The sequence below is a fragment of the Cryptococcus depauperatus genome, chromosome 6 (assembly GCF_001720195.1).
Source record: "Cryptococcus depauperatus CBS 7841 chromosome 6, complete sequence".
NCBI lineage: Eukaryota > Fungi > Basidiomycota > Tremellomycetes > Tremellales > Cryptococcaceae > Cryptococcus > Cryptococcus depauperatus.
This window is the reverse complement of record NC_089473.1, coordinates 358314-384882: the sequence shown is the minus strand read 5'-3', so window position 1 is coordinate 384882 and position 26569 is coordinate 358314. Positions and strand designations below refer to the sequence as shown.

At 46.5% G+C, this 26569-nt stretch overlaps 9 protein-coding genes across 9 annotated transcripts; 3 read left to right on the top strand and 6 right to left on the bottom strand.

Moving 5' to 3' along the window:
* Positions 1-233: 233 nt before the first annotated feature.
* Positions 234-1466, bottom strand: L203_104886 (uncharacterized protein; the record flags this gene model as incomplete). The annotated part of the gene is made up of 7 exons (XM_066214259.1): positions 234-289; positions 341-429; positions 476-547; positions 595-730; positions 777-899; positions 943-1112; positions 1249-1466. The coding sequence occupies 7 exons, from the start codon at positions 1464-1466 to the stop codon at positions 234-236; spliced, it is 864 nt and encodes a 287-aa protein (XP_066070356.1).
* Positions 1467-3189: 1723 nt separating this feature from the next.
* L203_104885 (uncharacterized protein) lies at positions 3190-8047 on the bottom strand (the record flags this gene model as incomplete). The annotated part of the gene is made up of 16 exons (XM_066214258.1): positions 3190-3228; positions 3280-3618; positions 3673-3780; positions 3826-3991; positions 4039-4295; positions 4344-4452; positions 4533-4761; positions 4812-4947; positions 4995-5157; positions 5209-5332; positions 5385-5685; positions 5731-5827; positions 5881-6265; positions 6315-6818; positions 6869-7298; positions 7343-8047. The coding sequence occupies 16 exons, from the start codon at positions 8045-8047 to the stop codon at positions 3190-3192; spliced, it is 4092 nt and encodes a 1363-aa protein (XP_066070355.1).
* A 2179-nt stretch (positions 8048-10226) lies between these two features.
* On the bottom strand, positions 10227-12628 carry L203_104884 (acetyl-coenzyme A synthetase; the record flags this gene model as incomplete). The annotated part of the gene is made up of 9 exons (XM_066214257.1): positions 10227-10255; positions 10305-10437; positions 10483-10730; positions 10777-11545; positions 11592-11773; positions 11817-11870; positions 11925-12043; positions 12086-12289; positions 12339-12628. 9 exons carry the CDS (start codon positions 12626-12628, stop codon positions 10227-10229), a joined length of 2028 nt encoding a protein of 675 aa, XP_066070354.1.
* Positions 12629-14020: 1392 nt separating this feature from the next.
* L203_104883 (uncharacterized protein) lies at positions 14021-15342 on the bottom strand (the record flags this gene model as incomplete). The annotated part of the gene is made up of 8 exons (XM_066214256.1): positions 14021-14152; positions 14197-14273; positions 14320-14390; positions 14457-14609; positions 14656-14926; positions 14975-15095; positions 15148-15266; positions 15309-15342. The coding sequence occupies 8 exons, from the start codon at positions 15340-15342 to the stop codon at positions 14021-14023; spliced, it is 978 nt and encodes a 325-aa protein (XP_066070353.1).
* A 1511-nt stretch (positions 15343-16853) lies between these two features.
* On the top strand, positions 16854-19051 carry L203_104882 (uncharacterized protein; the record flags this gene model as incomplete). Its single annotated transcript, XM_066214255.1, has 4 exons — positions 16854-17328; positions 17370-18409; positions 18455-18645; positions 18688-19051. The coding sequence occupies 4 exons, from the start codon at positions 16854-16856 to the stop codon at positions 19049-19051; spliced, it is 2070 nt and encodes a 689-aa protein (XP_066070352.1).
* Positions 19052-19437: 386 nt separating this feature from the next.
* On the bottom strand, positions 19438-20374 carry L203_104881 (uncharacterized protein; the record flags this gene model as incomplete). The annotated part of the gene is made up of 4 exons (XM_066214254.1): positions 19438-19663; positions 19717-19910; positions 19957-20166; positions 20222-20374. 4 exons carry the CDS (start codon positions 20372-20374, stop codon positions 19438-19440), a joined length of 783 nt encoding a protein of 260 aa, XP_066070351.1.
* Positions 20375-20901: 527 nt separating this feature from the next.
* On the top strand, positions 20902-21690 carry L203_104880 (uncharacterized protein; the record flags this gene model as incomplete). Its single annotated transcript, XM_066214253.1, has 2 exons — positions 20902-21200; positions 21252-21690. The coding sequence occupies 2 exons, from the start codon at positions 20902-20904 to the stop codon at positions 21688-21690; spliced, it is 738 nt and encodes a 245-aa protein (XP_066070350.1).
* Positions 21691-21863: 173 nt separating this feature from the next.
* L203_104879 (uncharacterized protein) lies at positions 21864-23240 on the bottom strand (the record flags this gene model as incomplete). Its single annotated transcript, XM_066214252.1, has 7 exons — positions 21864-21945; positions 21994-22463; positions 22511-22879; positions 22929-23019; positions 23066-23099; positions 23149-23170; positions 23217-23240. 7 exons carry the CDS (start codon positions 23238-23240, stop codon positions 21864-21866), a joined length of 1092 nt encoding a protein of 363 aa, XP_066070349.1.
* Positions 23241-23457: 217 nt separating this feature from the next.
* Positions 23458-26530, top strand: L203_104878 (uncharacterized protein; the record flags this gene model as incomplete). The annotated part of the gene is made up of 7 exons (XM_066214251.1): positions 23458-23622; positions 23666-23975; positions 24022-25716; positions 25767-25957; positions 26008-26056; positions 26120-26216; positions 26266-26530. The coding sequence occupies 7 exons, from the start codon at positions 23458-23460 to the stop codon at positions 26528-26530; spliced, it is 2772 nt and encodes a 923-aa protein (XP_066070348.1).
* Between the last annotated feature and the right edge of the window lie 39 nt (positions 26531-26569).

The window sequence follows — 26569 nt, the reverse complement described above, 5'->3', positions numbered from 1 at the left end:
AAGCCATTACACTCATAGTATCCAGTTTTATTCTCCAGCCATTAGCAACAGTCTCATCATACAAATCTCTACTTGGAAACCACCACTTGGTAATACAATATCAAGCCTGATGCATCCATTTACACTCAAAGACGATATTGTACAAAATTGTCCATGTCACTTTTAGGTGAATGTAGTCTACAGAGCGGGTCTTATAAGATTACTATATAAAAAGGTCCATCATACGATATTGCCTAGGCAGCAACACACTCGCTTCCATTGTTGGTAAAGCCAGCCTTGCAAGTGTAGACTACGCCAAGGTGAGTCGGTGGACGTGTAAACTAGAAAAAAAGCAACTTACCAACACACTTGCCAATCTCGCATCCAACAGACAAGGCGTGAGGAATAGCAGAGCAGTCCCGACCCTCACCAGAAGAAGCACAACCACCACTTCCAAAACAGTCAGTGACAGCATCAACAACACAATAAAACATACCAGCTTTCCAACTCAGTGGCAAAGTCGACACACTCATAAGACCATTCGCTGTTGGTAGAGCTGTTGACAGTACTGCACAACCCATCAGTAATAGATCAAACATCTACTGATCAACCTACCAGGCGTGGAGTCCAGTGGGGCAGTACATTCGGTCAAGGTCAGTCTGGGGGAAGAGTGTCCTCTGGTGACGGGTCTGGATGCTTCGCTTGCCCCAGCCGTGAGTGGGGTGAGGTCCAGGTGGTTTGCCACAACATTCTACCTTTTGTCAGCCAAATCCAACTTGCAATCCATGAAAACCTACGCTTTCCAGGGTTCCAGTCATTGCAATCGGGCTCGGGAACACGGGGGTGAAGAGGGAAGCACTTATTGTAAGTCTTGTGCCAGAACCAATCGGTAGGGCATTCGATACCCTTAGGGCATTCGCCTGTGCCAATGTCAGCCATAATCACACCCACTCCCATACTCACCTTTGGGAGGTGAATGTTCCCAAGAGTCGTCACAGCATGAGCCACTTCGCTCGTGCCACCACTGCCCGTCTCCGCACTTGCTAGGGGGCTTGACACACTTCATCAGGTTTTGGTCAAAGATGAAGCCCGCCCCACAGTCACACGGGGTTACTTCCTGCTTAGGGAGACAACTAACCATGTCAGCCACGCCCACATTGACCACACTTACCACTTCTTCTCCTTGTGCATAAGCCAGCCAAAAGGACAATTCAAGTTGATATCAACTCTGCAAACAGTCAACACAACCCTACCCACACCACCACTTACTCAACACGTGTCTGGGGAGAACTGCAAATGACATCGCCCAAGACTTCAGTGAGAAAACTACCAGCCTCGGAACACAGTTTCTTTTCCAAGAGAGAAGCTTTCACAGCCACATCGGCCGACACACCAAGGTTGATGCTGGCGCCAATACCCAAAGAGAGGCCACCGGCAGAAACCGACGTGATCAACGAGAGGAGTGCGAGGGTGTTTGCGGTAAGCATTGTAAACGGTATAAAAAAGGAATGTGGATGGGTTTCAAAGAGTGATTAGCAACAGGTGCCCACGTTAAAAGGTCGTACGGATGACCGGTAAAGAGAGACAGGGAGCGCAACAGAGGATGAAGAAAGAATGAAAGAGAGTTACGAAGGACGGGCTTTTGTACTAATTTCTGAGAGCAGAGGCATCACACCAGGACCGTGTGAGTTTGTGAGTTTGATGGGTGGTCCCTAACAACCTAGCGAATTCAGGATCGGATTGCCTCAATCTAGTTCCAAAGGATTCACCATCCGATCTCACCACCGTTATTCGACTATCCACACGCTACGAAGCCCTTTTTGCGGTGATACTCACATATGAAAGGGCCAATCAAGGGAATCCAAACTAGACAAAGGGAAAGTTGTAAACTCTCACTTCATTTTAGTTTGACACACTCTTTTGTCTCGCACGGTTGCCTTCTTTCAAAAAAGGCCGCTCTGGGTCTGGCCATCGAGAAATGGGCAGTGCGACGAATGTGTTTCAGTGAGATCCTGAAACTGGCTAACTTTGTGTTTACGTGTCGTCTTGGCATTTTATTTTGCATTTGATTCCGTCTTGTCCGATGGATTTATTTATGTATGATTTATTTGAATTTCTCTTTTGCATTTATCTTTGCTATCGCTTGTGATTGGGCTTTTGTTGTGACTTTTCAATAGACCCCGACTCCTTTTGTAACTGTCAATCTGTGTATGGTCGTCGGGTGTAGGGCCGTTACCCTGTGGCAACGATCCTAGCGTCCGCGACCAGTCTCTAGACATCACCTGTCGTGTGCATACATGGGAGATAGTAACCTAGAAATGTTGCTTGCCGTTGTTGTATGCGTGGTCGCTTGTTTAATGGTAGTTGGGGAAGCAATAGCATATGACAATGGTAAGATTTGGGGACTTGTTCGTTGCCTGTAGACGATAGGTAAGGTTTCGAAGAAGAGGTGCCATTTATGACAGTTGTAAATTACCCCATCAAAACAGCCACCGAAAAAGGCTGCTAACCGACGAAAGGTGGGAGAGGCTGACTTTATTTTTTCTTCTTTTCGGCACCGACCCTGCACAAAGCTTATCCATCGGCCATCACTAAAAGACTGCCTACTAAGAAGCGAGCAGTTTACCAGTGATAATGAGCTGGCATTAAAGACCAAATCATGCCCTTTCCACTCTCTGCCGCCCAAGACCACGACGGAATTAGATTTATCGCCCAACGAAACGGACCAAACTGAGCCGTTGGTGAGTCGTCAATGGTACCAGCGGAAGTAAAACAGCCACAACGACGAGGTGGTGGTCAAGGGAAACAGGGAAGTGATACAATACAAATCCTCTTTCTTTCCTTTGGACACTTGTTGTTTACTCGGTTGGTGGATTGTTTGTTTACTGATAGGGTAGAGGCGCCTATATGCGACGGAATTAGGCATGCAAAGAATTCCGCTAAAGGAACTATTCAGGACCATGTCGATGCTTGTTTTCCCTGGTACCACAGTGCCTGTTAATGCTGCCATGATTGTGGTCCAAGTAGATATAGATAATGATTAGATGCAGAGACAAGGCAGGTCGCTTCCGAGCATTATACATTGACAATAACAGTTAAATGTTTACAAGATATCATGTGGATAAACTAAACTATGAGTTGTGATATATCAAAAAAGTCCTAGATACTACTCTATCCTACCCTCGAAAATGAGTATGCGATGGGCCACGCCTATTGACGACTCAGATCCTGCATCTGCACCAGTTCATACTGTTCAAAATCAGCAACTGTCTGGACAACGTCAGCAGCCAAATCACTCACGTAGCCACCTTTCTTTGCCAACAACTCCTGGTGTGTACCATGCTCGGCAACTTGTCCCTCTGAAAAGTAATAGATCTGGTCGGCATGTTGGATAGTTGATAAGCGATGGGCTATAGCAATCGTCGTCCTGCCCTTGGAAGCCTTGTCCAGGGCTTCCTGCACAACTTTCTCAGACTGACTGTCCAATGCCGAGGTCGCTTCGTCTAGGAGAAGCACTTTGGGATTGCGAATCAGAGCGCGAGCAATAGCAATACGCTGTTTTTGACCGCCAGATAACTGGGATCCTTTTCCGCCGACCTCAGTGTTGAATCCATCTGGTAGAGACATGATGAAATCATACTGCAATAAAGCGTCAAGGGTCAGCCAAAGAGCCTACTTGATATGAAAACCCACAATGTTGGCATCTTTACAAGCCGCATCTATCTCATCCTGAGTCACCTCTTCCATCGGTTTATTCGCGCCGAGCAAAATGTTGAACTTGACTGTCCCGGCATACAAAGTCTGCACTAGGTCAATGCCATCCTGCCCTCGTCCCATCACACTTACAGGCTCTTGGGACACCAGAGCGATTTGGCTACGATAGCTTGCAACGTTCAGTTCCTTAATATCGATGCCGTCCAAGGTCACTCTTCCAATTAGGGGATCGTAAAACCTCTCTAGCATCTGTATGGTAGTCGATTTGCCACAGCCAGAAGGACCAACCAAGGCCACACTGTTAGGTGTCAATCACACCATTCCACCTCGAGTTGATTGACTCACTATGTGCCCTGAGGTACGTCAATTGTCAGATCGCGAAGCACCCTGACTTCCGGCCTGGTTGGATACCTAAAATGAACGCCCTCGATACGGACATGGCCAACTACGTGGTCATGGTCCAACATCCTGCCTTCTTTAGAATCTGTATCAATGTAAGGGGTGTAGTCGATAGTATGGAAAATGCTAGCAGCTGAGGCATTGGCTTTACTGGCATCGGGGACAAAAGTAAATATGTTTCCAGCTTGTAACGAGGCAAACACCTAGCAGAAATAATCAGATGTTGTAGAAACAAGTAATGATATACTTGCAATTGAGGTTAAAACTGTAAAGAATACAGAAGTAGTGTACCTCCCAGAGATAATCCAAAGAGAACCAACATAAAAGACCAATGCAATGACGCAAAATGTTAATCCTTGGCTGGAAGCATATAAGCACTGAGACTTGATAGAGGTCCGACTGTGGTTGATTAGTGTTATAATTCCAGATATCTTACTCACAAGTTGAGTTTCATAGGCGCCTTTAGGGCCTCTGAGTAAATTCTCGCAACATCTTCTTCCCTGGTGAGACTAGCTACAGTCCGGACCGCTCCAGCGGCTTCACTGGCCAAATGGGCGCTAGAAGCATGAAGCTTGCGCATACGTTGATCCTTCAAAACAACGACTTTGAGTCTGATATATCCTCCAGAAACAAGAATGGGAATACAGGCAATACCGATTAAACTAAGAACTGTGATCTTGTTAACAATATAGTGAAAGAAGCTCAAACAAATAGCTTACGAGGGCCGTGACATAAACCAATGATGCAGCCACCTATAAGGGTTGAGCAAGACTGGATAATCGTGCCAAGCGTGGGTCCAAAGAGACCTTGGACTTTTTGAGGTTGATCTGCAAGATTGGAAGTGACAGCACCAGTCTAGTGAAAGTCAGCAAATATATATATAAAAGACTCCAACAACTTACAGAATTTTTTTCCTCATCAAACCAGTGAATGTTATGTCGTAGCACACCATGAAATAACTTTTTTCGCAAAACTGCATTAAGATCCCATCCAGTGCGAGAAAAACCGGCAGCTTGGAAAAACATGGCAATGGCAGCGCAAATTGCAGTCACAAAGTACCACAAGCTGCAAAACAGGGTCAATACACAAAACTCAGAAAGCAAAAGAGATACTTGCGCCTTGTTAGTCAATGCATGTCGCAGTTTCGACACATCTTGAATCTCAAAATCAGAAATAGCTTTACCGAAAAGGATGGCAAGGGCTGGATAAACCATGCCGGTGGCTATTGCAGCGCAGGTTGCTAATTCGAGCCATGAGCCGCGGTTGAGTAACAATCGTTTGTCATTGCTCACCAACCATGTAGGTCTTCTTCTCTACCCAATTCAACTTTAAAAGTCTAGAGTAAAGCTTGAAACTAGATGGCATCTTGTCTTCTTCGGCGGCGATATCTTGCCTCTCTTTTTGAATCTTTTCCATTGCGGTACTAGCAACAGACCTGCCAGTAATGGCGCGATGAAGTGAACGCTGAGTTTGTTCAAGAGGAGAGTCAGGATCAACAAGGGTATCATACCCATCCGCTAGACCGCTATCAACCTTGAGAGCACCAATAGTGGTCTCTTGAGCAAGTTTCTGGTTGCTGACAAGCTGAGCGTACTAGAAGGCGTCAACAAAAACACATAACCAAAGCACTGTACTGACTGGGCCATTCTCTTTAGCAAGAAGCTCATTGTGAGTACCATGTTCTAATATTTTACCGGCACCCATCACATAAATACAGTCGGCGTCTTGAACAGTACTATCAGTATTTCATTAGCGACTCGTGACAAGTGTGCTATCTGAAGGACTGACGATAACCTATGAGCAATTGTGATAGTCGTCCTCCCCAAGGAAGCTTTGTCCAACGCATCCTGTACAATCCCCTCACTCTGAGTGTCGAGAGCCGAAGTTGCCTCGTCCAGAAGCAGAATTCTGGGATCCGATATAATTGCTCGAGCGATCGCAACACGTTGTTTCTGACCACCAGAGAGAAGCATTCCACGTTCTCCAACCATGGTTTCGTATCCATTTGGGAGTTTCATGATAAAATCGTGAGCATTCGCATCGATGCATGCCTTTTTAACAAGCTCAAACCTCTCTTCGGACGAAGCATTCTCGTACCGAGATCCAATAAGACCATGCTCGACATTGCCACGAACAGTAGTTCCAAAAAGAGTTGGTTCTTGAGAGACGAGACCTAGAGGGCGGTTTAGCAAAGGCCCATACGCCAAGTTAAAAACACTTGCCAATTTGTTGACGGAGCCACTGGAGATTCAGAGTCTTGATGTCCCTCCCATCCAACCTGATGACGCCCTCTATTGGATCATAAAATCTCTCTACTAATGACACAATAGTGCTCTTTCCGCTACCACTTGCACCGACCAAGGCAAATGTTTTGCCTGCTTCGAAAGTAGTCGTGAAATTCTCGAGAATGGTAACTCCAGGTCGAGAAGGATAATGAAAATCAACACCCTCAAAGCTGATTGTGCCATGAACTGTATCAGGTTTAAGGCCTTCTTTGCTTGCAGAATCAATAGTCGGAACACGGTCAATCGTAGAAAACAGTTTGGCCGCAGCACCACGAGCCTTTGTAATGGCCGTCATTTCTGGGGCAAGCATGGCCATTGAGAAAGACCCAATGAGAATTGACATGAAGACATTGATGACCGTACCAGAATCGGCTCGTCCCTGCGAAACAAGGATGCCTCCATAGTGAAATGCCAGAGCGTAGGCAGCATAGATGGCAAAGACTTGAGGCATGTCATCAGCTTTCATCGTGCTGGCGAGAAAACATACTCACACATGATACCCAACCCGTACCCTTCTATAATCGACCCCTTCTTTCCAGCCTTTCTACTCAAATCAATCTGGTGATCAAACTTGTCACCCAATATTTTTTCTTTCCCAAATGCCTGTACAGTCCTTATACTGCCAATCACTTCTTCCGCAAGGCTTCCTGCACGAGCAATATACTCCAATGAGCCTGAACTAAAATTGGACATTGTGGTCATCATGATGCCTCCAGCCAAAACAATGACTGGGAAGATGGAGAACAAAGCACCAGCCAGACGAGGAGAACGGACAAAAGCCAAAATAAAACCACAGAAGAATGTGCCGAGGTATTGAAAGACAAGAGCCACCTTTTCCGATGTCCCTTCTTGGACCAAATGACAGTCAGTTTGGATACGAGTGGCAACTTCCCCTGCACCGAGATCATCAAAATATGCCACCTGCTACAGGTCAGCTCTTGTTGCGATGATAGGACAAACCCCACCTCTTGCCTGAGCACGGCCGACAGGTAGTGCTCTCTCACCCGTTTCGAGTTGAGCTCGCCCGTAATGTTCCAGATAAACATGTAAGCCCATGTGGTAGCAAACGTGCCGATACCGATAGCCATCAGATAGATGGCATTAAGACCCGATTGGTGCTTCAGGTTATCTTTAGCGACCTGCAATGCGGCAGCCGTCTGTTCGTCGAGACCGTTTGCGAGTATTTGATTTGATATAACTGCAAATTTGGTAAAAGACGTGGTCAAACGTCCAAATATGAGTGTCATAAGCGGCTGAGTGGCTCCAGCTGCTACAGCCAGAAAGAGACCGATGATCATGGCAACCCGTTCAAGGACGGTAGAGTATCTGAACAAGGCAAACAGCGATACCGGAGGTAAAATGTTCACCGCATCCTTGTCCTTTTCCTTTGCTTTCTTCCCGCCCATCTTCAAAAAGCCAAACCTGCCCTTCTTGGGCAATGGACCGGCACCATCTCCATGGCCCGCCTTTTCAGAGGGATCATGTCGCAGGGCATTCGACGAAGCCGTCGATGATAATCTGCTAGATTTCTCTCCATGAATCACAGACTGAGCGTTAGCGGCTTGAATAGATGGCAGAGCGATAGCCTGGCCTTGGGCAGAGGGATAAGGAACCCCAGAGTTGAGTGCTTGTGACCCTTGAACCAACCCAACTTCATCTTTCTCAGCCATGATTCCCTTCCCTTGCTGACCCGTCAAAATAAAGTCGAAGTCGTCCAAACAGCCTATGCGCAGAGGTTAGCTGCTAGTATCAACGACTCGCGTATATGCGAATGCCGTGCAGAGTCCTGCAATTTGTGATACCCACTTTGTTGAAAACAAGAATGAAAAAGAATGAAAGAAAAATTGTAGTTGAGTAAGGTTGACTGTACTTTTTTTTCAAACCTTTCTAAAATCACGTGTCAGCTCTTTCCTAGATCTGGGACCAAGACTCACCAAGATGATAAACAGCAGCAACAACAACTTCTTTCTAAACCATCACCACTCTATATATATGTGTAGGACGACAGGCAGAACGTCTGGCCCATACAAATCCTCATCCTTTGCAATGCCGGCAGTATATGTAACTGCCAAACAATGAGAACGGCCGCCGACAAGCGGCCGCCGGTGAACTTGCTCAGCGATTCTAGACGGCATAGGATTGTTTGCTCAAAAATAATATGGCCGGAAGCAGAAATGGATATAAATCAGGTCATAAATGTAATTGAGAAATAAAAGATAGTAAAACTAATGTAATTCATTGTAGATGGTCTGGAAAAATAAGCTTTGAAGAGTGAGTAACGGATAGGCACTGAGCCCAATGTGAATAGGCATGCGGATGGCTGGCACGCCTAATTGTATAGCTCGTTTGTAAGTGCCTCACTGAGAATGGTAAAGAAAGTCGATAAGTCCGTCAACGAAGAACACTCCAGGATAAGGAAATGGATATATAGATCAATCGTAGAATACTTTTACCTTTAATACTCTATTCTATGCAAGACAAGTCCTAGATTTGCTGTATTGGAACACCCATTGCCATAGCTATACCCTATTTACTTCTGGTATACCTAGAATATAGAGACAACAAACCCAGTGTCGCACCAAGTGTTTTCACTTTTTTCAACTCTTCGCACAAATTTCTTTTTACTTCACATCCATCTATAACAACATGCCCTCTCAACTAAGAGACGAGGAATTAGGAGATGACGAGCTACAAGATGTCCTGGAATCCCTGATAGCCTTCATAATAAAAACGAGAGCTGATCGCGATGACAAGCTCTTCCAAGCTATCTCAATGCTGGCCAAGTCCAGAGACGAGAAAGAACCAACGTCTATTCCTCGCTTCATCGGGCCAGCAAAAGATGTCCAGGCCGTCCTATCCCATATTCATTTCCTCTCAAAAGCTTTTCGCTCCTCGGGCCTAACAACGGTCTCCGACGACGCAGACATAAAAGAACATCGCCGTCGTACTGCCGTTAGGCTGGCGAATAACTCCATTGAGGAAGAGACGATGAAAATATGGGTGGGAGATTTTGGTAGACGGATGGAGAGGGACGGAGAAACGACCTGGGAGGAATGGTCAGCAGCGTTTAAGAAAGAGGCATTGCCGTCTACATGGGAGATAGACGAAAGAAGGAAATTGGGTCGTTTAACGATGGAAAAAACATCAGACTGGATGATGTTCGACTCGCTCTCTCGATCCATCCGACGGAATCTTCGTGGAACGTCTCGATACCCAAATGATAAAGAGATGGTCCGACACTATGAGGTTGGACTACCAGAAGCTCTCTATAGGCAGATCAGAAGAAATCCTGCTTTCCTAGAAGGAAGCCTGAACGGCATCCGAACACTCATAAAAGAGAGTGTGAAAGCGATAGAGGAATAAGTCCAATCTCATAGTGTCAGATCATCTCCTAGCGAGACTCCTCAAAAGCCCATCTTATCTCCGGTCTTTACCAGTGGAAGTGTAGAGTGCTAAGGCGCTCACAGCTATGTATGAATGAGTAATGGATAGGCACAGAGCATATTGTGGACAGGCATGTGGGTGATTGGCACACTTAATCGTATAGCTCGTAATGTAGTCTTTGAGAAATTCTCCTATTTGTCCTTTTACTCTCTTATGCTATATATAAACAGGGTCGAATATTTGGCATAAGCAACTAGAGCCGTGTTGGACCACTTATCAATTCAATACATTCCATCTTTTATTCAAATGCCTTTTTTTATTGCACATATCAGTATCAACATTCCAACCCTTCGTAGCGAATAGAATGATTCACTAGAAAAACGCAAAATTAAACATATACACAAGCGTACAGATACATCCAATAACCAAAAACACCATTTCGATCATTCAATTCTCATTCTTCACCTAGGTTGAAGACGCAACCTTTTCCTTGACTATGGCTCAATTAGCTAATGATGGCGTTTGACACGCCAATTGACTCACTTTCTGTGATAATAGTTGGATCAGCCATGGACGAGAGATCACCGAGTTGGTCGCCCTCGCCGGCGACAACTTTTCGAAGAATTCGTCGCATGATCTTGCCAGATCGTGTCTTGGGAAGGTCAGAAACGAGATACTGTCGTCTTGTCAGTCATGCGTTATAATCTTTGAATCCGCTTACAATCTTCTTGGGGACCGCAAATGGACCAATGACCTTTCTCACTTGAATCGTCAATTCCTTGTTGAGATCTGCCTCCTTAATGCTCGCCAAGTCAAACTCAGGCTTCATTGTGACAAAGGCATAAACAGCTTGGCCGGTAATGTCGTCTGTACATCCAATGACGGCAGTCTCGGCGACGCCCTTGTGGAGGATGAGGGCGGATTCTACCTCGGCCGTGGAGAGTCGGTGGCCAGAGACATTGATGACATCTTTTTTCAGTCGTTAGCACACTATTTGATAGCAATGAGTACATACCGTCGACACGACCCTTGATCCACATATAACCATCATAGTCTCTAGCAGCACCGTCACCAAAGAAAAAGTAGCCGGGGTAGGGCTTCATATAAGTCTCAAGGTATCGCTTGTGGTCTTTAAAGATTGTTCTGGCAAGTGAAGGCCATGGTTTTTTGGCGACAAGCACGCCCTCAACATCGTTGCCCTCCAAGATCTTACCAGTTTGGGGATTTATAATGTCAACGTCCATTCCAAAGAAGGGAAATGTTGCAGAGCCAGGTTTTGTAGAGATGGCTCCGGGAAGAGGAGCAATAGAAATGGAACCCGTTTCTGTCATCCAATACGTGTCGACAATCGCACATTGGTTCCTTCCCGCAAAGTTATTGTACCAGTGCCAAGCTTCTGGGTTGATGGGCTCGCCCACAGATCCTAAAACCCGGAGAGAACTGAGATCATAGCCCTTCACATAATCCTCGCCCATCCGCCTCAACAATCGGATGGCAGTAGGTGCTGTGTAGAGCTGTGTAGCCTTCCACCTGTCGACAAAATCCCAGTATCTGGATGCTGTGGGGTAGACAGGGGTGGATTCAAACACGGTGGTTGTGATACCGTTAGCGAGAGGACCGTAGATGATGTAAGAGTGACCCGTAACCCATCCGATGTCAGCCATACAAGCAAACCGGTCTTCGGGGTGGATGTCAAAGACGTATTTCAGAGTGAGAGCAGCACCAAGGAGATAACCAGCGGTAGAGTGGACGACACCTTTGGGTTTACCGGTAGAGCCAGACGTCTAGGTTTCAATCAGCCCAGTCATCTGAGAAAGTCGCCATAGTTACGTAGAGGACAAAGAGAGGGTCCTCGGATGCCATCCGCTCGCAAGGAGCGTAAGGAGGCATTTTGGCGCATTCTTCATCCCACCACTTGTCACGACCTTCAGTCATGGGGACGTCGTTGCCAGTTCTTCGAAGGACAAGCACATGTTCCACCAGAGGGCATCGGGTGAGAGCCACATCAACAACTACGACGCGTGAGATGGATCATGGCTTAACGCAAATACTTACTGGCCTTGGTAGCAATGGTCTTTCCTCCACGTCGACCCTCACTGCTCATGTCAGCTTATACCTTTCGACCATCAACGCACTCGGTGGTAATTAAAACCCTGCATTCACAGTCATTGACCCTATCTTTCAGAGACTCTGCGCTGAAACCAGCAAAGACAGCCGAGTGAACGGCGCCAATCCTCGCACAAGCAAGAAAGGCGGCAACTGCTTGCCAGGCCATTGGAAGACTAACCTGCATCAGCCAAAATCCTCGCCGTTCTGACACTCACTATATAGACACGGCATCGCCCTTTTTGACGCCGTAACCTCTGAGAACGTTGGCAACGCGGCAAGTTTCTTGCATGAGTTCGCCATAAGACACCTCGCGCGAATCAGAAGGCTCGTCCGCTTCGTAGATAATGGCAGTCTTGTCGGGATTCGCATAGTAGTGACGGTCAAGACAGTTGTACGAGGCATTCAACGTGCCCTCGGGACTTTTTGCAATCTGTAAGCCCACATACACCCAAAAGCCTCTAAACTCACAACCACTGTACATCACCCTGCTCAAACCCACCAGCTCGAACGGTTTTGAATGGCTCGTACCAGTCAAGTGTCTCTCTTGCCTTTTGGGCCCACCACTCATCGCTGTTCGGTCCCACCGTCTTGGCCCATTCCTTCAGGTAGGCTTCGTAATTAGGACCCACATGAGGTTTGGGACCATCGTCTTTGCCTTGCAGACGAGGCGGCGGCGGGAACAAGCTTTCAGACGCTGGGACAGAGTCTGGGAGTGGATGGACATGATGAACTCCAGGAGCGACCTCTGTCTTGCCCATTGTGCTGTATCTGAATGTATTGTAGTTGTAAAAGATAAAAACAACGTGGAAAGAGGAAAAAGGACAAGAAACGAGTTGAGGTTAGTGGATAAACCTTCTCTTGTCTTCCCAAAGGGCCCCTTGTATTAAAACCTATGCGTATGTCTCGGACAACTGTTTGGTTCTTTAGCGCTCCAAGTACTTTCATACTATTATCAACTTACCTGGTTTGTTCTTTAGCACTCCAAGTGGCAAAAAAACAAACCAGGAAAAAGTCTTTTTACTTTTATATGTACAATTCACGGAGAATTGATGTGAATTACGTTAGGTATAACAATAAAATAGTAGATCTATTGCCACACCGAATCACGTGACCTAAGAAAAATTGGATCGCTGATTCCGACCCGCTTGTTCACTCTTTCCGTTGAGAGCTTTATTATATCCATGCGAGGAAAGAACAAATGTAGACGAGACTGTTTCGCTAGACAACATCTTTTTTCTTGGCCTTTTATATATCTAGCTACTACGATTTTTAATTGGAAAGTTTTGCACCCACGGGAACAGGTAAAACCGTCAGCAGTGTAAGTGCTGAGCCGTATACGACGCTTATGGAGGTGCAGCGGCGATCTCCGCTGTGTGGTGTAGCTTGCTGCAGGTCTGGCTCTGTGGATTATATTGGTCAACTCGGAATACGAGCGTTCTCTGGGCAGTAGCAGAGGATATATAAGAGGAATATGGTAATATGTCTTTTCGTTAAATAGCTATTTCCATGCAACACTAGTGTTAGATTCGATGTATTGGAACGCCGTTCATACAACTATTCACATAGCTATCATCCACAAAACCTAGTGTGGCACTTTTGTGCCTTCACAAGGGGCGTTCTAATACAGCAAATTTAGCACTGGTGTAGCGTAGAAATGAAGTATCTAAAGTAAAAGTATTCTACAGTTGATCTATATACATCTATTTCCTTATTCTTGTGTTCTCCGTCAACGCACTCATCTTCCGTCTTTACCACTCGCAGTGTAAAGTGCTAACGCACTTACACCTTGGTATATTCGTTACACATACAATATACCAACACAAACGCAGAGTAGCACTCCTGTGTCTTCAAGCAGGTTATCCATTCCGGCAATTTGCATTTGCCGACCGCGTTGCATTGTGCCTCAACCATTTATTTAGTATTGAAATAGTTAGAAAGAATACCCAACATTTTACGAAGATCTGGCCAATGGTTTACCCAAAGAAAGCAGCTGAACGGCTAAGCCTGGTCATTTTGGGCCACGTCTTTGGAATTGGGCATAAAAGAGGGACAGGTTTTCCCGAAATCATATCAATAGAATGGGTCACCATTATTAACTTGACATGCCACCATAGTTCAACTGTTGGCAAGAGATATCCCATTATGCGCATCTAGTACATTCCATACTCATCCGCCGCCCAATCATCTTCCGTGATGCTCACCCATGCCAGGTAGAGCATTCCGACAGACATTATTTCTAATAAAGTTGCGATAAAGGCAGAATTGACCTTGCCATGGGAGCTCTGTGCTGGGTCAGACATGGCGGCACCGGGGGAAAGATGCTCACATCGCAGAGAGGGCTTGACGCAAGAAAGAATACCAGCTGTGCTCCGACGAATAAAACGAAGGAGCCAGCGTACAAAACTGGGATATAGGTGAGTTATTGCTTTGCAAAGATGGAATGTCTCACAAGCAGGCTTGACTTCGTTCAATACGCTAATCACAATGTACAGCATGAACAAGAGGTACAAGACGGCAAAGCTAACCATTAGCCAAAACTCTTTCCCAAATACTCACGCAGCAGGCACTATCAATGTCAACACAAACAGCGCGGTAGCCTTTAAATGCTTCACATCTCCTGCAGACATGTTGAGTGCCTTTGTCCAGTGGAATGCAGTGTCCAAAGAAATGTATAGGGTCGACACGAAGAAGAGAATGCCAATGACTATCAGCGGTACCAAAGCAGCTGCCGTCCCATCCCTACTCCTAGTCAGCACTTTTCTTAGTGAGCAACCCAACCACCGACTCGACGACCTGTGTCGCAATCAGAGCGTTTCCCAACAGCAACCAAAAAGTTAGGACGATGACCGCCACATGTATCGCGCTGACTACAGCCAATCCTTTCGAACCTTGCTCAAGCAAAGAGGTCATGGTAACAAGCTGAAGACCCGAGTGAATACCGTAGGCAACAAGCAAGAGGCGAAGCTCAGTGCGACCGACTGCAGCCCATCTCCGGGTCGCACGGAAAGCGAGGAAAAGGGCTGTAAAGAGAGATATGGCGGAGAGCACAATCAAGGCTGGGGAGCCATCAGCGCTCATATCGCAACAATGCTCACTTCACTCACCAATATCGCCAGATGATCCTCGGTGGCCTACTCTTGCTATCTGGCAATTTGATCCAATACCCGTCCCGGCATCAGATTTCGCCGCCAACACCACCGGGTCTTCCGAAGAACTCGAACTCGACTGGTCACTGGTGAGTAGAGGTCCTTTGGGATATCTATCAACATTGGCCTACCACATTGTACCGAGTAAAAAACTCTGAAGAGTCTGGGAAAAGGGTTGTAACATAGGGTCTTGGGTCATGAAAGAGTTGCGAAAAGAACAGATTACACTGCGGGAGGACTGTATGGGAGCCTGGGAAGCGTGTCAGGCCAAGTCCCAGTGCGGACGACGTACAGATCCACCCGAAAGAACCAAATGGTTCTGGCATGCTCAGTTGTACAAGCGCAAATAGATCGTTAAGTCGTTAAAACGTAAACAGAGACGTCCTGTCTCCAGATGTTATCCTGTTGATTGATGGATATCCGCCAAACGTGAGAACAAAAGCTGCCAGAGCTATCTTTACAAGTGGCGACGGGAAACGTAAAAGATGGAAAGTGAAAAGACAAAATAGAAAGGAATCATAAATACATTCCCTTGAGACTTGAATTATTTAAGATGTTGGACATATGGCTTGGTCCAGACACACACAAAAATGTCTGTGCACAGGAACAAAATAGCTTGAAACTTGTCATATCGCTCGGACGGCTGCAGTATATATAACAGAGGTAAGTCGTCATTCTCATTCCCATCTTTTTCTTGCCACCGCTCATTTGCCACCCACTATGGATTCGAGTCGCCAAAAGGACCTTTGTCTGAGAAGTAGGACGGCAAGCTGTGTACTCGGCGTGTCCGAGGGGTGTTGAGCGGCCAAGGAGGAATCTGCCGCGACAGTGGATGTCCATAACCAAGGTGCATGGAGAGTGAGCTGTGTCGGATCTCTATGGCAAGTGCAAGCAGAGTGTGGTCGGTATAAAGTGCAGCATCTGATACATTTGTCTTGGCTCCGTCTCGTCGCGTCTCGTCCAGCAATGGACAGTCCGCGACCTACAGCCGTGAATGGCAGCCACGGCCCACTGCTGCGTCTATAGTGACAGCGCCTGCCTATACAACGACGTGGAGATTGCAACCTGGCTGACTATCCATTGGCTTATTTCATGAACACAAAACATGACGGCCTTTACGCGTTCTCGTTCTCAGGGGAAGACGCGTCTTTTCCCCTGGGTCCTTGCTTCGCCGACGCACCAGGGGCTCATCCCTGGTAATACACTCGCGCGAGTGATATTTGACGGGTGGCAAAAGACTAATCAAGAATAATATTGATTAGAATTCATTAGAAATGCTTGAATACCATTCTCGCTGAGAATACCTATAAGCCTATTTAAAATGAGACTCAATAGACAATCGCTTATTCCATCATTCATGTCTCCATCCATCACTCTCCAGCAAATTTTCATGTGCGGCCTTCACCGCCTTTTGCTATTCTCGCCACCCCAGTCTGTTCACAGCATAATCCCTTACACCACTCAGAGCACGGCGTGCACGGGCCTACGGGCACATACAATTCCTTTGTTTGCCAATCACCTTGGCATGACCCTCGTGACTGGGGATATATAAAGACCAATTCATTTCGTTGATTCTTTTTTCTTCTCCCACCATTCCTCTTTTTACTGTCTTCCTTCACGCTTCCCTCTCTTTCATCCTCTTCCACCGCGCTCTTTCCTTCACGGGTTTCTTAGGTCTTTTTCTTATTTCTTTTCACGGTTTCTCGCGACACTACGTGCATAGACGACTCGTTCACGTTCTCATCACGCTAACGTTGCGGCCCACTCTCTTTTCATTCCAACTGGCTTCCTCGGCAACCTTTACATAGCCCTGTCATTGAGTCTGGTACTCTGCAACATGTCTTTTACATTCACTGCCGTTCTCTTCTCGCTCCTCCCTTTGGTCTTGGCGGCCCCGGTTTCTGGCACAACTTATGCCATCTCTCCTGCTCAACACACCTCTATGTGTATTGCTCCGGCTTCGAACCAGGAAGGGGCAGATCTCGTCATCAAGGACTGTGATGAGACGGATACGACATGGCTGTGGAATGGTTCTGCGTTTCAAAACACCGTCACCAATATGTGCATCGACATGCGTGATGGCGGTGAATGGTCTGGAAACAAGGCGCAAGTTTGGGGGTGCTACTCTTGGAACCCGAGCCAGCAGTACTCTATTGAGGGTTCCATGATCCATTGGAAGGACTTTTGTCTTGACTTGACTGATGGATTGTCAGCTGAAGGAACTGCGGTTCAGATTTGGAGCTGTAGCGGCGACAACCATAACCAGCAGTGGTCGTTTGTCGAAGTGGAAGAGGTTGACGAGTGTGAAGATGGTAGGTTTTGGTGGTTTGAGCTTGTCTGATGTTTGTTGCAGAATGTGCCACAGCGACTATCTTGGCTGCCGCCACTTCAAAGTCAGCCTCTGCGATCAGCACTGCCTCTGTCGCTGCCAACGGCACCATTGGCGAAGGTCTTTGGGTTGATTCTGGCTCTAATGATCCCGGGTCTGGCGATTGGTCTTCTGCTTCCCAGTCCAACGATTGGTCTCCTGCTTCCCAGACGGACAGTTGGTCTCCTGCCTCTCAATCTGACAGTTGGTCTTCTGCCCCTCAATCTGATGAATGGGCATCGGCCACGACAACTGCATCCAACGCCTGGGAGACAAAAGCCAACTCGGATTCTTGGCACGCCACCTCTACCCACGCTTGGGGTTCTCCTGCGGCTCCCTCCGCCTCGTTCAAGTCATCTTCCGGTTCCACTGGTAAAGGCACTGTCTCTTCTGGTTACCTCCAGACTAGTGGCAACAAGATTGTCGATTCTAATGGTAACACTGTCGTCCTCCGTGGCACCAACATTGGCGGCTGGCTCGTTCTTGAAGACTGGATGTGTGGCATTACCGACAACTCTGGTTCTTCTGATCGATTTTCCCTCTCTACCCTCGAGAAGCGATTCGGTAACGACCAAGCTAGAACTCTTGTCGAGGCCTGGGCCCAAAACTGGCTTACTGAAGCAGACTTTGATGAGCTTGCCAGTATTGGGTTTAACGTCATTCGTCTTCCTTTCTCTTTCCGTACTGTCCAGAACGCCGACGGCTCTTGGAGGAACGACGCTTTTACCCGTATGGACTGGGCTATCGCTCAGGCCAAATCCCGTGGTATCTATGTCATTGTTGACTTTCACATGTGGGCCGGTCAAGAGGCTGTTTACTCTACCATATCTGAAGACACGGATGAGGGTCAAAGCCAGCGTGATGCTGCAGGCGAGATTTGGAAGAAAGTTGCTGCCCATTATCTTGGCGAGCCCATCATTGCTGCGTTTGACGTCATCAACGAACCTACTGGCTCTGCTGGTGACAAACTCCAGCAGGATCTTTACAAGGCTGTAAGATCAGTTGATGCCAACCGAATCATCATTGTATGTCACCCGTGGTTATCATTTCGTTTGCTTACCTATCTCTAGCACGAGTCCATTTCAACTGACCCCTCTCAATACGGCTGGACCAACGTCGTCTACTCTGTCCACGAGTACAACATGATGGGCGGTGATGTAGAGTCCAACAAGGCCCAGTGGGCTAGCGGTGTTCAACAGAACATCGACACTTGGAACGGTTACAACATCCCTACCATGCTTGCGGAGTTTATGGCTGATGGGTAAGTCGTGTGTATCTTATCAGGTTGCTAATCTGTTGCTAGCGATACTCTCAATTACATGTTAAGTCAGGCCAACTCCCAGGGTCTTTCCTGGCTCTCTTGGGCTCACTCCACCGTTAACATGGGCCGATGGGGTCTCTGGAATCACGAGTCCTTCGGTGTCGATGTCTCCTCTGACGATTACAACACCATTCTCAACGCCTGGTCCAACATGCCCTCTACCTCTCACACCAGCGTCTATAGCCAGTTCAAATCAGCCGCAAGTGGTTCTACCAACGTTTACAGAAAACGTGAAGTCACTCCTGCCCCTCGCATCACCAGACGTCTCCACGCCGGTCATGGCGGCAGGTCTAGGAGGAACGGAAGGCCTCATACATTTAAGGGCCCCGTCGGCATCAGCGCGTAAGTAAAAAAGAGCATTATTTCGTTTCATAGGAATTCTTTGGAGAATATCTCGCCACATCTTTCATTTATAGGGTTTTGAGAACAATAGCTTTTGTTTTAGGTTTCCGTTTCATTTGACCTTCGTCGACATTGTCTCTGTCCTCTTCAGGTTCTTTGTACTGTGTACAGACCGATATGGAGAGGATCAAGACAAGGACAGCCTGTTTTGTCTGGCGTTTGAGAAAGGTCTACCCTACGGGTATTTCTATTTTTATTTTTGAAACCTTTTATGCGTACAGGCTACGCAATGTCAATTTGCATAGGACTAATTGGAGACCTGTTGTACAGGTTCTACTTACTTGTAGGACGTAGATGTTTGTAGATCTGGATCTATGAATCCTCCTTGGCCTATGGCTCTTGACGTTTGGTATCCAATCTGCATACTACATTATGAGTCCATTCAAACAAATCTTGTTCCCATTCCTTTCCATCTCGACCAAGGACAACTCCACCAAGCTTCTCAACAGTGTCGAATGCTTTCCTCTCGTCTTTTGAAGAAATTGCCCTCATGCCAGGAGCCAAGAGTAGAGTTGAAAAGGAGCATGATAGAGATGAAAGCGCAGTTTGCAGAACGCTATCCAAGGTTGTACCCATCAGGCAATGTATGTGGAGGTACACTGTACTTGCCAGAAATCAGTCGCCAGTCCGACAATGACCACCTTCTCAATTCCTTTTTGGGTCAGATATTCCGCCAATTCAGACGATTTCGGTGGCACTATCTCTGGCTCCTTCTGATTGACTGACGGTTCTATGGGAGGAAAAGGTGTAGCAAGCATAATGCCTTGGAATGCAGAGTATGCCTCCAGTTGATGGTGAACACCCTACGGCGAATGTCAGTACTGTGGAATGAGTCTCTAGCAACAGTACCTTGCAAACGACCTTGACGTTTCCATGCCTCGTTAATGCCTCTGCAAGACCAGCCTCGATCTCTGATCCAGATTTACCTTGGATACAGTGATCAGGCCACAGTGTCTGGATGTAGGATTCGCCGTAGGCGTTGACAAGTGGAAGCTGGGAAAAAGGAGAGTGAGGTGGGTGAGTCGAAGCAAATGAGATATGTCCTCGAGGGTGGTAGTCCTGTTATCTGTTGGCTTATTGCGTACGGCCATTGAAACACAACCATGGCACATACTTGGCTGGCCACAACGACTGTCCAGTCCCAGAAGGGATCGAGTAACTTGTTGATGACAGGTAACACTGCCTGGCCGTCTGAGACAGCAAGAGAGCCGTTGGGCGGTAAAAAGTCGTTTTGGACGTCGACAATGATGAGAGCTGTCTTGTTCATGATAAATGTAGAAATGAAATGGTTTATTTTTTTTTGGAAAGAGATTATTAATTTAAGAACGATAAGATGTTATTGCGTCATCATTTTTTATTTACTATATTTTGATTTATTGGGTTTAGTATTTGAAGTTGATTTTATTTCGACAGCGTTGGGTATACATAAGTTTTTCATAGGAGAGGCTGAGGAGTAGAGCTGAAGAGGAAAGATGGATAACAGAAAGCCAGAGAAGAGAGACTGGGAAAGCTATCCAGCGTACGTAGCACGGCGACATCTCCTGCACTGAATCTCATCACTGACTTGAGATGGGCAGGCTGCAAGATATACCAAGCTGGTATGGGATAGCCAGTACTACTGAAGTATATATCCCTCTCGCCAATCTACAACCATGGCCCATAGAGATAGATAAGGCAGATGGAGATGCTCAAGGTGCTGGCGTCAGGCACGCCGAGAGGATATAACCTTGAAAGGTGATTTGATTTATTTCTCTTTTACATTTCTTCCTTGTATTTATCATTTTACAGCGCAAAATGGCTATAGAAAATCCATTTACCCAGGCAACGATACCTCATGAACCCACAAACACCCTCGCCCTCATACTCCCTCATCATACCCTCTTCACCGCATCGGCTCAGCAACTCTTGCGTACACACTATGAGCATTTCGGTCGGATCGCCCATTGGGGCCCTATAAAGTCTTTTGGGAGGGTTATCGTCGTGTTTGAGACGGAGGAGGAGGCTGAGGTTGCCAAGCGGGATGGAGATTGGTTGAGATTAAAAGTTGCTGTCAACAGCGTGGACGGCGTAGATAATGCGCCAGAGTCTACCGAGTAGGTGGACATGAGAAAAAGGTGGGAGCTGGCAATCTGACGTTGGTACAGGCTCGTCCTTCGGCTCTACTACCTTCCTCCGACAGTACTCCATCCTGATCCTTCGACGACCCATTTGGCTCCACCACCCCTTCCTCACAACTTTCTCATATCGCCGCCAGGCTCTCCTCCTGAGGGATGGGAACCTACGGTTGAGGACGCTCCAAACAGGGTCATCTTTCCAGAGGACCTTCAACGAGCTCTTGAGGCGCTTGAGCTCAGCGGCGGAAGGGGAGATGGCAAGAATGTCATTCTTGAAGAAGGTGGCGTACGGGTGCAAGTGGAAGATACAAGTCGACACGAGGTTTGTGACGTTCAAGACACGGAAGAGTTATTGTTGGCTGGGAGCGGGGCATGGAGCATACCCAGTCAGGCAGCTGGGACATCTCCGGGAAATGGAACACCTGGATACGGTATAAAGATTGCGCCCACAGCCAGACCTCCAGTATGATGGAGGCGATAAGAGTGGAATGCAGGCTACGACCTCGACGATCCGTCAAAACACACATGTACATCTGTATATTACGAATGTTGTTCGACATTTGCACCTAAATCAATGCATTATAGTCTGTTGATCTACAACTATCGCTCAAGTAGCGTTTGACAAATCTTTCGATGAGGTTATCATGCGTCATCCCAAGCAGGAACATTTGGGTCCTTATCGTGCGGACATTCGTACTTGGTCTCTGCGTTGTTTCGACATAAACTGATACAACTGTTGGTATTCTGCTTTTAGGCGATGAGAACTACTCACCCGCATTTTCTCTCCAGTCTGATCTTGGCACCAAATTCGGCCAAGTGGTTTCGCGCCTGATTAATGTTGTAAAGCATGGCAGCAGTTTCTATTCTTGGGTCAATCGATATGAGCAAGACAAATGTATTTCTTGTCATGGGCTCAAGTACGATTGTGCAGTCATCAAACTTGGCTTCAAAACCTTGATACTGCTCGTGATTTCTCTGACAAACTTTTCTAAATGTCTTCACAATCTCTGAAATCTTTTCAAACCTTTGCGGATCCAATTGATCTGCTCCATTCTTGACTTCCACTGCATCGAGTTCGGATTTATCACATTCAAGAGATGAGCCAGACTTGGCAATAACGAGGAATGTCTCAGACTCAAAAGCGACAGCTTCAACGCAGAGACACAGATCACGAAGGTAAGTAAGGTGTGATATAATGAGGGAGATGTTAGGAATGAGTGTGTGTACGATGGAAGACCAAGCCTATTCCGTCGTTAACGTTAATCTTACCATGAGAAAGAGAGTGATACCTTGTACAACGACTCGTCCCAGATACTTGTTGGGAAACACCTGACTCCCTTAGGGCTGCCTTTTAGCTCTTTTGTGATTCTTTCATCTATCCGGGTCAACTCTTGTTTTCTCCCGCTATACAACTTTCTCTTTGGATCGTCCTTGTCTGTCAAATCCATCTTGTTGATAAGACACCAAACACCAGTGTTTGGAGAGTTTTCTCGAAGTGCAAGGAGAATTTCTTCAAAGTAAGCAAGGTCTTCTTCCCACTCGGCAGTCGTGTTGTCAAATACGTAGATCAAGACCGCAACATTGGTAAATATGGTGTCTTTTTGCGATGAAAGATAACTATCGACAAAGGCAGATTGACCACCACAGTCCCAGAGATTCTAAACACTTTGTAAGCTCCGCCCATACATATCAAACAGCGGGGCATACCAGCACAAGACCCCCCAAAAAGCGAACAGCAGATTGTTCGACGTCAATAGTAGCTCCTAACCGCCTTGTATCTTTGGCAGTATAGTTGGAGCTACAGGTTAATGAGCTTGCGTTCATCCATCGCGTCGCTTGCCTACAATATAACGGATCTCATAGAAGTCTTTCCACTCCCTATAATTAATCAATATGGATATGTTATTAGCTGTACTTTCTTGCATACCTGACTTGCCCATCAAGAGCACCTGTACAAGGTCAATAACTCAAACAGTAATGCACGCTTCCACTGACCTTTTTCCTAGCTGCATAAGACATTGAATATATCTGCTTCTTTTGATAATATACCTTGAAAAGTAAAAAAGTAAAAAGTAAAAAGTAAAGAAAAGAAAACATTAAAAACAAAGTAATGTGCCTCCACTTTTCCAGCTTTCATGACGCAACATATCTTTATTTCTTTTTCTATTTGATTCTTCCTTTCTACAAACAAAAAGAATGCTTCTATACCTCGACTGGTAGAAAACAAGAAGATAAAATGCCTTTTCGACATCAGAGAAGGAGGGCAGCGCTACTTTTGGCGGCCACGCTCTCCATCCACATCTTCCTCACAGTCATCACAAGACGGAGAGGTATCATTAAGGCGCACCGCATTAGTCTATTGGAAAAGAGGTTCACCTCTCAAGATACAGCTGGAAATGATGTAGGTAGAGGATGCTTACTGGCATGAATCTGACAGTGCTTAGCAATCTCTTCTCCAGTTTCCATATTTAGAATGGTATAACGCCTTCTCACCACACTATAGGCCTCTCTTTATGGTCATTTTACTGTGTATACTCGCATTCCTCTTTTCATTTATCGGCATCTCAGCCTCGGATTTTTTTTGTCCCAACTTGGCCACAGTCGCGGCGTACTTGGGACTTAATGAAAGCACCGCCGGAGTCACTTTTCTGGCTTTTGGGAATGGTAGTCCAGATGTGTTTAGCACGTTTTCGGCTATGAGTAATGAAACTCTTGGGCTTGCTGTTGGAGAGCTCATTGGCGCCGCAAGCTTCAGTAAGCTGGGTGGTTCTGGCATCTGGACAAGCTAATGTTATGGCAGTCATATCCATAGTGGTAGGATCGATTGCCTTGATGGGACCATTCAATGTTCCCCGCCACGCCTTTTTACGAGATGTTTTCTTTTTCACGACAGCAGTTGTTGTCTTAATGCTGACTTTTCTTGACGGACGGCTGTCTCTATACGAGTCAGGAGGCATGGTTGGACTGTACCTTTTGTATGTTGGCGTGGTCGTTGGTGGCAATTGGTGGAATCGGAAGGAGAGGGATAGGAAGCGACCCGACCTCTGGCACAAGCCATCAACTCTCTCTTTCGAAGCTCTAGCAGCAGGTCATCGCACGAGTCCCGTACTAACACCTATCAATCGACCCAATCCTACGCCAATACAGGGAATGACTCATTCGTCAAGTCTCTATGAGAGCCCAATTCCGATAGCCAGCCCATTGCGCCCTTATGCTCATTCACATTCTTTTCTGACGGCGGATTGCCATCATCATGATTCAATCTATTCCCCTACTCCACGAGCGAGTATGTCTCTACTGGGAGCCATCGAGTTTAGAGACGTTGTCAACTCCCTAAGACAAGCGGATTCCCAAAAGTCAAGTCGGTCCAACAGCTCTTCTTTGACACCTACTCCAGGGAATGTCAAAGACAGGGCAGGCGATTACTTTAGCCTTATAAAGCAACATCGACACTCTGTATCTCAAGGACATGGTAATTTTCCTACGCACAGAAGTAATCCAGAACGACGCCGTGGGTCCATCATTGGTGAACGACGTCCCGCTACGCAAAGTACCAAATTTCAACATGAAGGAAACGGCAACGGTTCTTCCAATTGTTGTCCAATTACAAACAACAACACCGAGCTTGTACCTAGTAATTCCGAATCTAATCCGTGGACCGACCAACCTGGCAAACCACCTGATTCTTCTCCCTTACTAGTCTTGGAACCTTTTCAGGCTTCTCCCACCAAACCCAAACTACCAAAACTTGCCATACCCGAGAGTGATTTTAGACAACCTGAAGAGCTCAACCACTCCTTACCTCTTATCTCCGTGGTTGATCCATTAGGGCAGTTGAGATCTTCCATGATTCCGTCTACACCACCGTCTGCAATACATCTATCCAGATCACAAAGAGTTCATCAAACATTCCGATCAGCCTTCAGAGTCCTCTTCCCTTCCTTGCAAGCATTCCGTCACAAATCGTTAGTTGGTATGATTCTTGCTGTCATGTCTGTTCCCGCCATTTTGGCCCTAACTCTGACTTTGCCCGTTGTCGACGATGGACAAGAAATGCAACAAGGTGGCGTTAAGCTTGAGGAAGGCGAAAGTGGTGAATTTGTTGGCGAATATGACGACAATTCTAGTCAAGAGGAAGATTTGGACAATTCTGGTCGAGGGCAAGATGAATCTGATCGCTTACTAGATTCTCATATAGGAGAGGAACTCCATCACCTTGTTGATCATGGCTTCTCACCACTTCATTCGCCATTGGGAAGGATACGCCATGCCTCAATGTACCGTTTAGGTCAGCATGTAGAAGCAGGTGCCGTTAGTCCTCTTAGTTCGATGATGGGTGGAGAATACAGTGATGAAGAAGAGCAACATTTGGTTGAGGAGAATGAGCAACTGTGTGAAGAGGAATGTGCCAGAGTTGATGCTCTAAATTTCAATAAGTATCTCTGCGCCGCGCAATGCGTTTTAGGACCCCTCTTCTGTACTTTCATTTCTTTTCGTGAGCAATTCTCTTCTTTGTCGTTAGATATCTGCTTATTCTGAAAATAGAAACTATGCCCTACTTTGGTTGGATTCTTATAGGGTCTGCAATTGTTGGAGTGGCAATAGCCATTCTCGTTCTTTACTATGCTGTAGACGGAACTGCTCATCCTTGGAGATTGATCAGATGCTTTTGTGGATTTGTGTGTAGTATGGTGTGGATCGCAGCTATTGCGGACCAGGTTGTCGATGTACTAGACGTAAGTGATTCATTTATCAAACCTAGTTTGACATTAATGAGGAATTCAAGACGTTGGGAGAGATTCTGGGTTTGAGTGATGCCATTATTGGACTCACAAGCAAGTATCATCCCCTCTAGCTTATCCCTTGGCACGTACAGTGGTACTAAAGCCAAACTATAGTCTTTGCCGTGGGGAACTCTCTTGCCGATCTAATTGCAAACGTTACTGTGGCACAATTTGCTCCTGCAATGGCTTACGCAGCGTGTTTCGGAGGACCGTCAGTCTTTATCACAATGCTGCCATTCAAGTGTCTGACCGTTGCATAGAATGCTCAACCTTTTGCTTGGGGTAGGAGGATCTGGCAGTTACCACATTATAACTTCACCTTCCCGACACCCGGTGATAGTCAATTTCTCTCCTACACTTTGGGTATCAGCGACTGGACTAGTTACTATGCTGGTTGCAACAGCCATTTTTGTGCCTCTCAACGGTTACAAAATTGATAGAAGATGGGCGACTTTCTTGATTTTGGGTTACATCGTTCTAATGACAGTCAACATCTGTGTGGAGCTCAAATTTGGTAGGAACTAGAAAGCCTTATCATTAGGATCCTCTTATAATCTTTCAAAA